General features: G+C 41.4%; 1 protein-coding gene across 3 annotated transcripts in view; it reads right to left on the reverse strand.

Annotated features, from left to right (window-relative positions):
- Positions 1-12122, reverse strand: part of GRM5 (glutamate metabotropic receptor 5) — a 327032-nt gene that overhangs the window by 28070 nt on the left and 286840 nt on the right. For all 3 annotated transcript variants that reach the window (XM_074956402.1, XM_074956392.1, XM_074956409.1), the window contains exon 8: positions 5438-6377. In XM_074956402.1, coding sequence (XP_074812503.1) covers positions 5438-6377 — 940 coding nt within the window. The remainder of the gene's footprint in view (positions 1-5437; positions 6378-12122) is intronic.

Here is a 12122-nt window from a genome sequence, read left to right on the forward strand (position 1 = left end):
ACTTGAATGGGCTGGTTTCCCAATGGCTGGAAACTCAGGGCACTCTCCAGAGTCTTCTAAATAACAAATAATAGCAACAATTCACTCTTATATGACAGTGGAGTCTCTTAAAAGAGTTGCTTTGTCTCAGCAGATGTGGAAAAGAGGACTGATTTCTTCATTGTGATGCACTGGTTTTGCTGAGGGTACTGCAGCAAAGACAAACACATTTAAAGAGTCTCTAGTTGTAATGCTGTAAATCTCCAGAGTGAAATACAAACAACAACTAATCACACTCATGAATAATACTCTCAAAATATTGCACAATTAATTTGCATCAGTAGAATCTCGCTAATTCACACCAATTATTGGGAGTCCCATAGTGAATTACTGAATTTTGTGAATTCACAAATAGTGAACAAATATAATAAAAGATCAGGATAAAACATCACAAAATATACTTTATTAATTTCTTTGAGAACGGCAGTTTAATTTTAATCCTTTAAGAAATACTGCATAATGAACTTTTCATTCCACCAGGAACTCAGAAGGGATGTTAAACAGCAGCTAATAAAACTAGACATTTTAAAAATTAGAAAGTCTGGGTAACTTGCATCCAAGAGCTGTGAAAGAGCTGGCTGAGAGCTCTCTCAACCAGTAATGTTTATTTTCAAGAAGTCTTGGAACACTGGGGAAGTTCCAGACGATGGGAAGAAACTAATGTTGTGCCAATACTTACAAGTGGTAAATGGGATGACCAGAGTAACTGTAGTCCTGTTACCCTAACATTAACCCCAGGCAACGGTATGATAAGATCAAGTGCCTGGAAGATGAAGCTAGACAAATTCAGACTGGAAATAAGGTGCACATTGTTAACAGGGAAAATAATTAACCATTAGAACAACTTTCTCAGGGCTATGGTTGATTCTCTATCACTGGCAATTTTAAAATCAAGATCAGATGTTTTTTCTAATGATATGCTCCAGTTCAAAGAGGGATTAATTTGGGGAAGTGCTATCACCTGCATTGTACACGAGATCAGACTAGACGATCACAATGGTCCCTTTGGGACTTCGTATGCATGAATCTACAAATCTAAGCAATGTGCTAATGAAGTTTTAGTAATACCAGATATCACTACCACACTTTGTTATTAAAGTTTAATACTAATGGACTCTGCAAGTTTTCTGTGGAAGCAGAAATTAATTGGAGTCCTTCTCTGTTCACAGGCTCTATCTTGCTGTTCAGATCTGGATGGGTGAAGAGTTTCAAGTGCTGAAGAATTGAAACACATGGTCAGTTGACCATCTACTTAGTCAGCTACTGTTGAGTGACTACTATGTATCATTCTATGTACATACTCCTGCTATGTAACTATCTCTACAACTGGCTTTACAGTATGGCTCACACTTTTTTTAAAATGGACCCTCACTTTCCATAACAATCAGTGTCACCAAGAGTAAGTGGCCAATCTTGATTTGCTTGTCACTTTTGTGTACATTTGATGCTCCCAATTGACCCTGTCTCTTGTGTGACTGCTGATGGCATTTCCACCCAAGTGGGCTCCTACATCATCACAGAGGGTGTGGCCAGTTAGGACAGCAGCAGCTGCCTGAAAAGGTTGCAGAAATCATAAGATGATTACCCTTACCTCCCACCATTTTTTTAAAAAGTGGATCTGGGTGTGGGGGGACTAAGTGGGGGCAACTGGGAAGGAGCATTTGAGACCTCCCCAGCTCTGGGGACAGCAAGAGCTAAAAAATCACCCTTCAAAAGGAAAATGAATGAGAAAGTGATGGCCCAGGCCTGAGCTAAGGAGGAGGTCTTGGATGGATGCACACCTATCCTGGTATTTGTGAGCATAAGCTGGGCATAAGGAAACGTGCCTGTGTGCTTTTGGGAATGCACATTTTAAGGGATAGGCCAATACAGACACAAATGTACTGCTGAATAAACTTTCAGACCTAAGAAGTTAGATAGAACCATTGGAACATCACTTCCAATCTCTGTGCAATAGTAGATGTATTCCAAACCTTTTGCTTCTGGTCCCAGCTAGGAATGCTACAAGAGCAGATTTTGTGGAAAATTATGTGGTTTCATCCAGGCTTGGGCATGGAAGTCCATGAAAAATGAGGATGAGACACTTCACCCAAATATTTTAGAATCTTAAAAAAAATGTTTGGTTGATATTTTGTGCTAAAAATCGCAGAGGCTTTGCGAGTGAATAGGGTATTCATTTTTTTCCCAACCAATTTGCCCATCTCTCGACCCCTAGATACTATGGTGACTAAGCACTCTGGAAATGCAGAAATAAGATGAGATGAAAGGTAAGTAGGCTGTGCGTCTTTGATTCTGGCTATGATGTGTAGTACATAATACTTTGTGGATTTGCTTCAATTAATGTTGTGCATTGATTTGATACATGATCTTTTCTTTTAATTGAGGAGAGAATGTATTTGGGTGGATTTTGCAAAATCAGAAGAGCTTGCATTAAATTCACAACGTGAATTTCATTTAATTGGGTAATGAATATTTTTGTAAGGCGCACTCTCTACATATTTCAGCATTGGAATGCTCATTTCAGCATATAGCCATAGTATTTCTGAGTTTTTGAATTGAACAGCACCTTATGCAAAAAGTCATTTAGGATTCTAACAGATGTACTACTTTATTTAGGCAAGAGCAGTCTCTTTATCTGTCATTTTGCAGCTGACGTGAAAGCTTTGAATGGAGCCATGGCATTATCTGTTTGACAATAATTTGATGGAACGCTACATTGTGGTATAAATTAGTGTCAAGAAGCAAAATGTTAATGATAGGGGCCCTTCCATGCACTGGTGACTTAAATAGCATGTTTCCTTAAAAACTCAACAATGACTCACTCCCTATTTAAATAAAACCCCTCTATGCTATTTAAATATGTTGTATAGTTCTGGTGCATATTTTCTTTGATTGCAAGTACTTTAGTGTTGACTTGAATAGGTTCCAAATAAATAGTTGAGCATAGTACTGGTTTATTCTCTGAAATATGTTACTTTATACACCATATTATTATTGAGAAGTGTTTGACCATTAAATAAAATGGTATTCATATAGTATAGTGGGCAGAATTAAAGTTGAGAAAGCTTTTCTGTTCCACCTTGGAGATGACATCAGATCTCGGAAGACTCAGGAGTGGAATCTTAAATTTACCCTATGAATTTAATGTTACTATTTAAAATGCAAACCCAAAAAGTATAAAAAAGGCCTGACCCACAGAAAGTTTTTGATGGATTAATGGACCTTTTTAATTCATGGTCAGATTCTCAGTTGCTGTAAATTGGCATAGCTCTGTTGAGCTCAATGGAGCTATTCTAGTTGGGATCACCTGAGGGTCTGTTTTCATACATTTTAGGAGTCATTTATCCATGCTCCTCACAAATAAAGGAACTATTTCCCCCTAGAATTCAGATTAAATGAACTTGCTGTTAATTTCTACCCTACCAAACAGATAGGTCAATAGGGCATATGCTTCTTGTATATATGTACATTGCATTCTGAGTGCTGTATAGAGCCAAGCTCACTACCAGCAAAATAGTAACAATAAAGAAGAACAAATTACTGGTTTATTGTTTTGTTTTTTTTTTTTTTTAGAACTCAATGCTCAGGGCACATGTGTATCGACTGTTAAAAACACAACAGTAATTTCAGGTCAGTGTCCAACTAACTTTTCCACCTGGGTCTCCCCTAAAACTAAGAGCTTCCACCAAACCAAACCAACTGCCACTCCCTGCTACTTAGAAAAATCCTGGGCGAGCAAATAGGCCTTGCAGCCTGACCTGAAGTTGAACACATTTGGACTCTAATGATCCAAAGCAGGAAGAATATTCCACAGCTGAGGCTCTTTCATGGAGAACATTTGCTTCCAACCCCTTACAGACAAACCATGGAGCTGTTAGCTTGAGCACTTCGGATGATCTCAACTGCCCAGGTATTGCATGGAGAGAACCTCTATCTGAAGTACCCATGTTTCAACTCATTTAAAACTCACATCTTAAATTGCACCTGGAAATGAACTGGAAGCGAGTGTTGATCTGAGTGTGCCCGTGTAACATATTTCTTTCTTTAAGCCTATACTGACAGGCACCGTCTGCATTAGTGGAAATTTCAGAGTGGTCTTAAGCAGTCACCTCGCAGAGTACACTGTAATAACTGAGGTGACAAAAGCCTCTGGCAAAGGCTGCATCTCCTTCCAACCGGTACAAGTATGCACTTGACCCTGATTACTACCTGTGCATGAAGAAGCATATGGAAGCAAACTCCCACTGATTTCAACAGCCATTGGCGCTGCATATGTGAAGGCATCCTATTCATAAGCCCTAAAATGCATGCCCTGGCTCCCATTTATTTCAATGTGGAATGGAATTTGTCCCTCTGAATTTCAATGCAATGCAAACATAGCGAAGTAATGAAAAGGTATGTTTTCTGCACCTGTACCTAGCCAGGTCTTTTCCCACATAGCAGCATTTAGCCAGCTGAAATCAGCCCCATTGCAACCATGCCACAAGAGGTAGGGACCAAAAGAAGTAAGCGAACCTTCCCTATTCTATCTCCAGGCTAGACTGTATCTCCTCCTAAAGATGGGCTTCTGCTTCTGCTGTTCACCTACAAATTCTTGTGCCCTGAATATGCATCTTTTCTTGATGACCATTAAGGGCAAATGCTTCATTGGGAAGTACTACCTGGTCAATGGCAGGACAAAGTACGGTTGCAAGAGTGTAACCTGTTGACAGCAGGAATTGAGGAGATTGAGAGGATGGAAAAAGAGAAGGATCTCAGGAAAAAGGAGAGAAGGTAGTTGAGGGCAAAAGAGTAAAGATTGGAAGAGAGTATAAGAGAAAGGAAAATAAGAGAATGGTAGAGAAGAGGTAGAATAGTCACATGAAATAAATCCCTGGAGGCTCAAGAGTTGCCATTAATGACCCAATTTATATTGATAGCTTCACCTCTGATTATGTAGCTTTAGCAGTAATTCTGTTGTCTTACGGTTGTGACTAGATATAAATATAGTATGTTAGTGGCTATGACTTTCACCAGAGTGAAAGAGATTTCGAATGAACACGTTCAGGAAAAGGCAATCATTTATATTTCTTGGGCGGGGGGGGGTTACGATCTTATTTCCCTCTCTTTAACACATATGCAGTTGACTCAGCTGATGCTTTCAACCTAGTAATTATGCTTGCTTATATTTGGTTTGCTACTCTAAATGGTCTTCACCCATAGGCGGCCTTTTGCCTGAAACAGACCTACCATGAAACTGAGATAACACAGGAGCCCATATCTGCCCATCCTAGGTGAAATACATCCCAGTGCAGAGGTGAAGTAAATTAAATTGGCTCCTATTTCTCCTTCCACTAGTATTATTCCACACTCAGAAGACCATAATTGCTCCAAACACTCCCATATTCGCAAAATTTACCTTAGAGTTTCACCAGACGATCCCCTTCTTTTCCATAGGTTGACCAGGCTACTTGAGCGGCTTGCAGCTGAAGATGACTTTCCATCCCCTACATGCATGCGGACCACGGTCGACGTGGTGAACGCGCTGCGTACATTCCTTTCTGGCTTAGCGAGGATGATGTACACCTTTGGCACAAACATGCAGCCGAGGGCTACAGTGGCACTCAGGCTTACAGAAAAACACATGGTGATTATCTTGTAGTTGCTACCAAAATATATGGGCACAAAGGCCAGCCAAATGATACAGGTGGTATACATTGTAAAGGCGATATACTTTGCTTCATTGAAATTAGCTGGGACATTTCTGGTCTTAAATGCATAAAAGGTGCAACTTAAAATTAATAATCCATTGTATCCAAGGGGAGTTACGACACCCAAGTTGGTGGTGTTACAAATCAAGTAGACCTCTCGGATACTTGGATAATCATGCATTATATCTGGTGGCTCCATTATGAAAAGGGCAACAATTATGCCTAACTGTATACATATTAATATAAATGCAATAACCAACTGGGCACAGGCACTCATGAACCTAGGTTTCTTTGTACAGATTTTCTTCTTGCTGCCAGCTAGAATTCTTGCAATGCGATTGGTTTTAGTTACTAGGGCAGAGTAACTCATAGCTGGGGACAGACCGATGCCAATTCTTTGAAGGTAACAATAAATCCGTTGGGGCTTTGCAATGAGACAGAAAGTACACAAGTAACCCAAGCAGATGCCAGCGAGAATAATGTAGCAGAGTTCTCGGCTGGATGACTTGACAACTGGGGTATCGCGGTACATGATGAATACAGCGGTAACAAACAGGGTGGCCAGTAGACCCAGACAGGAAAAAACAACCGCTGCTATTGGTTCAGGATCGCCCCATCTGAGGTACTGTACTGGGATGAGATCACAACCTGTTGTAAAAGAAAAAGTGGCAAATGGAAATATACAGAGTCAGATTTGTATAACTGCAGTTTCTTCTTGCTAATTTTATCTAATTTCAGTCTTTCCATAACTTTTCAGAGGCGTATGTGTACAGAATGGCAACGGACTAATTGTTTAGATGACATTGCTAGGAGGGCACGTGAGACATTTTTCAGTGTTATCTTATCTTAGTAACGTAGAGCATCTTATTTTGAGCCCATGGGGACATCTTCTAAAAAAGGCCAGTACAAGCAGACATTTGGAGCACGAATTGCAAAAGCATTTAGCACTGGCCTACTTCAACTGATTTCAGAGAGTTAGGCCAACCTGAGAGCTTTTGAGCAGGCCACCTATAGTCATGCTGTGTATTTTGGCTTTTTATGTGTAATTATAAAAATTTATCAGCCATTTTCACAGTTGTATTACATGAAATTGAATGTAGTTACTCTGTAGTAATATACACCTCAGTGAGGCACCACATCTTCAGCACGACCAGGTATGCTATGTTCTGTGGACCGTATTGTTGCCTCCATCTATGGGAACAGAGATGTCAGGGATCTTGCTTTGTCTCTCAGGGGCCATGGAAGGACAGCACTGTTACCCCCTTTTCTGCTCCTCTTCTTGGGTGTTCTATGGGCTCAGAATGCACGGCTGGGGTGTAGTGGGGGGCCTGATAGCAATCACTCTCTACGTCATTGTATCCTCCCTTCGGGGTGAAAGTGACTTAAAGGACTTACCAGTATGCCAGAGTCCTGAGCGGGGGCGTGGCCTCAACTGAAAGAGGCGTGGCCTCAACCGGAAGAGGCAGGGCCTTTAAATCAAGATTTAAAGGCCCTGGGGCTCTGGCTGGGAGCCATGGGGCCTTTAAATCACCCCCAGAGCTCCCAGCTGCAGAGGCAGCTGGGAGCCCCGGGGAGATTTAAAGGGCCCAGGGCTCCAGCTGCTGCTACCCCAGCGGAGCTGTGGGCCCTTTAAATCACCACCGGAGCCCTGCCACCACTACCCCGGGGCTCCATCAGCAGGGCTCGGGCAGCGATTTAAAGGGCCCAGGGCTCCGGCCGCTGCAGGGAGCCCTGAGCCCTTTAAAGCGCCAGCCTGAGGAAGCCGGTCCGGTCCGGCACAGCGTACCAGCTCTTGCCAGTACGCCGTACCAGACCGTACTGGCTTACTTTCACCTCTGCCTCCCTTCATCCTCATGAGACATTTTGCAAGTAAGGCCTTGTCTTCGCAAGACAAATGGCACTGAGTTGACTAGACAGGTTTAGAAACCAGTTGAGTTAAATCAGTGCAAAGCCTTCTCATGGACACTTGCATTTTGGTCTAGTGTTTATATGAATTTAGTTTCAGGCAGTAAGGAATCAAATTAAGCTCAAAATAATTCACTCTTATACCAAATTAAGGCCATTTACACTTGGGTATTGCACCGATTTAATAAAACCAGCTCTAAACTGCTATAGACAAATTTTCTCATGGAATAGAATATCAGGGTTGGAAGGGACCTCAGGAGGTCATCTAGTCCAATCCCCTGCTCAAAGCAGGACTAATCCCCAATTTTTGCCCTAGATGGCCCCATCAAGGATTGAACTCATAACCGGGGGTTTACAGGCCAACACTCAAACCACTGAACTATCTCTCTCCCCCAAGAAGGAGACAAGGCCTATGTTAGTGCTGTCTCTATTGTCAGCCTTGATTTGGCTGGTTTCATCCTCTGCAATGTGGAACTTCTTCTGGGGTGATGGACTGTTCCCAGGGGAGCAGCCAGGTGTGGAGCCCTTGGCAACCCAGCTCCATTAGAGCTTTGTTGTGATAAGGGCTGATTGGCATTGCACAGGGGTCTCTGAATAGATGCACCTGCCTCTGAGAATCCCAAGGGATCTTGTTTATCTTGTGGCCAAATCCCCAGTCAGTCCCACAAGGGAAACCGCAGCCCCCTTAAGGGAAGATTAGCTGGGGAAGTCTGAGGTTTCCTTCACAGAGCCAGTGGTACCGACTCTCGCAAACCTCACAACATGTGGTATTTTTCTTTAAGCCTCAGTTACTGGAATCCATAGATTATGTGGGAACCTGAGCTTTCACTTAAAAAAAAGTACGTTTATAACCCTCATGGTTACAGAGAAAAGCTTGAACACGTGAAATGAATTAATCCTAAAGACTCACAAACCAGAAGGAAAATGGAAAGAACCCCAATATTTATTTATTTATTAAAACCACAGCATGATTTTTAAGCCAATCTCTTGATTTTCTGCAGATTGATTTGGGATTTCTGAAGGCTTGAGCTTGGCAACAGTGCCTGTGCCGTGGAGGAGCAGCCCACATACTAGATGGCTTTCAGGCCTTTTACACCTGCTCCGTGCCTACATAGTTCAAACACTGATTATTTTGTAAATCATCATTTTTCAGACCACACTGTTTGATTAGCTATTAATAACATATACTTCTGTCAATGTATCACTAATACCAATGCTAATAATATTTAATCAAAATAAAGACATGCAATTTTTGTTCTGTTACTTCCATAATAATGATGGCTTACAGTTCAAAATGCACTTAGCTACCATGGTGAAAGGTGCTTAAGGAAAACACAAACTTGACAGAGAGGCACTAATGGATGCCCTGTAATCTCGCATTAACACGTCATTCCATTTTCCCACAGCTATAACTTTAACAATCAATGCCACAGTGAATTAAATATTTCCTAAGCAGGAAACTAACTACTGGTCTCATCAGCCCCCATGTTGCTGACCTATGACTCTCCAGGCTGGAAGAGATGACTCAGTTCATTTTCTTAGCTAATAGGGGAGGATATGGAAACACTTTGTATATGGCTGGACCCAGGAAGTGACACCTCTGTCTTTGCAGGGTGAGGAGGAGCAGGCCAGGCCGGAGCGGCTGCACAGTGAGCTTATATCTTGTTTATATTGTTTATATCTTACACAATCTATGTGTTTATTTACCTACGTTCTTTTAGGATTTGATCCAAAGACCATTGAAGTTAATGGAAAAACTCCCATTGACTTCAATGTGTTTTGGATCAGGCCCATACTGCTCCCCACACTGAATGTCCCTTATATAGGTGACATCTCTCACTGAGTTTTCAAGGGCTCTGCTCTTATTATGGAAGGTTCCTTTCTGGGAATGTCAACATAGCAAAACCATTGCCTAAGGAAGATTGTTTCAGTGCTCGAGAATGTGACGTGGCACCTGGATAGGGCACTTGTCTCTGTGCCAATCTGAGGTCCCCCCTGGCTTTCAAACACCATTTGTTCTAAACAGAGGTGCTAAGTGTTTACAGATTGAGAATGAGATGGACAAAATAAATAAATAAATAAGAAGGGAGGTACATATCTGCAGGAAAAAAAGAACTCTGCAGAGAAAATTGTTTTTATTACTAAGAAAGAACTTTTGTCAGTAATTAAATCTATTGTCCATTTGCACCATTATTTGTATGGGAGAAAATCTGTGTTTATCTCAGATCATGAGTCTTTACAATGGCCCTTTACAGTTGGAGAATCATGAAGGGGCATTTAGCCAAGCAGCTGCAGGAACCCAGGACCTGATCCAAAGCCCACTGACATCAATTAAGAGTCTTTCCACTGACGTCAATTCAATGGGCTTTGGATCAGGCCCTATAAGCATATGATTCCAAGGTCACACACATGATAGTGATGCTTTGTCCAAATGCCCTTGTTGAATGATGTGTAAAATAGAGGACGTGACCATTTGTAGTCACTACCTGCCCCCATGGCATTTTTGATAAGAGTAGAGTGTTAACTCTGTCCAAATTCTAACTCAGTTAACTGCATTCTGCCTACAGAAACATACACCTGCCATGTTTCAATCCAGAGATTGATAAATTGTCAGTGGTGAGGAAAGTGATCCCTACATAGTGTTTGTATATTAGTTAATGGGGCACTTTGTTCTCTTTTGGGGTGACACATAGTATACACACTGATAACATAATATTGGGCCAGATCCCCAGTAAGCATAAACTGGCGTTAGGCCAATGAAATCAATGGAGTTATGCCAATTTATACCAGTCACGGATCTTGCCTACTATTTTGTAGTCTTTTTTTTTTTTTAAGACACTGGTGGCTCCAATATAAAAACCCACTGTGTGAGTGGGGATGGGAGTGGGAACTGAAAGAAAAAGGCAGATTTTTAAATGGCAGAATCACCAATTCATCTGCCTTTGTCTCTCTGCCTCTATGTAAATCTTCTGCATTTCTGCATTGCTCCCGTTCTGCTTTATTCTTAGCTGGATCTCTGCATTGGACAATGCATTTTTCCTTTTCTCTGAATATTCTACTCTCTGCAATATTTTGGCCCATTGGCCCACACAGCCCCCAGTTAGGCTCCTGTAATGTAGGTTCTCTGTGTGTGTGTGTCTGTGAAGGGCCTTGGATATAACGAAGCACTTTAATTGCTGGTGTTATGGGAAACTTGCCATTTTAAGCCAATGAAATTTTAATTCCTTTGAGTCCAGTTCACTCAACTGAAGTAAGAGCTAGCAGGTAACTTGCTGCTGGCATCTCTTTAATGTTTCTATCCATCCATCTCCTTGTTTGCACTAGAAAGCCTGGATACCTCTGGAAGCAGATGGAAATAAGGAGGAGGAGCCAGCCACTGTGGGCTGCTGCTACTTAACAAGGAGGAGGAGAGGAAACAGGAGCCACTGAAACTGTGAGCAGGAGTCAGGACTTCCTGAAAGGAAAGAAGCCAGGAGACATCTATGGGACCAAAGTCCTCTAACAGCAAAGGAACATTTGGGAATAGGAAGACCAGCCGCTGGGAAACATGTATTTTTTAAAAGCTTGAACCCTTCCTAAAATATTGGTGATGGTGGCAGGAGTCTATATTTCAAAATCCTAACTATTATCTTCTTGAATACAATTAAACCATAATTTAGATACCTTTTTCATATATTGTCTTCTCATCATTCTTTATTGTGTTGGAACCCTCTCTAAACAAGTTACAGCAAATTTACTAACATCATGTTTGAAATTACAGAAGAAGTGTATGTTTTAAATATATTATTTTTCACAGAGAAAAATATATTCCCCATAGTTTTGTTCCTATTTGATTAGGTCAGTTGTAAAAAATATATCAGGCCTGACCTTCAGTGGGTACAAACTGACAGCTCCACTGGGTTTAATGGACAATAGCTACTCACCTGGAGACACTTTGGGCCTGACTTCCAGGAATGCTGATCACCCACAATTCATATTTTCAGCGATGGGATCCGATGGTGCTCCCACTTCTGAAAATCAAGCTAAAGACATCTCACGTTGGGCACCCAGGCACTGGGGAACCCAGGCTAAGTAGCAAATTTGGACTTCACAGTGGCTTGTCAATTGGGAGTAAGGGCTTGTCTACATGGGGACACTCAGGAAAATAAATCGAGCTTAACCAAGTGTTTTAAGATGCATTAAACCCCTGTGCAGACACTTTCATTCAGAATTAAAGTGGACTTAATTCAGTTTAGTTTAATTCATTTTGGAATTTATTCACTTTGAGTCATTTTGGATTAACTTTCCTGGCTGACCCCATGTAGACAAGCCCTAAATGTAAGAATTTGGACTAGAATTTAGAAGGTTCTATTTCTGAGCCTTGTACTCATATCACTAAAAAATGCCTCTTTGTCTCTTTCCTTTATTTTCAGGAGATATTAATGTCTTTCCTAGGCTGTTTCCTGACCATATCACTTATGTTATTAAAGGCAGAATTCATTCCAAGAA

Source organism: Natator depressus, chromosome 1, assembly GCF_965152275.1.
Source record: "Natator depressus isolate rNatDep1 chromosome 1, rNatDep2.hap1, whole genome shotgun sequence".
Classification (NCBI taxonomy): domain Eukaryota; kingdom Metazoa; phylum Chordata; order Testudines; family Cheloniidae; genus Natator; species Natator depressus.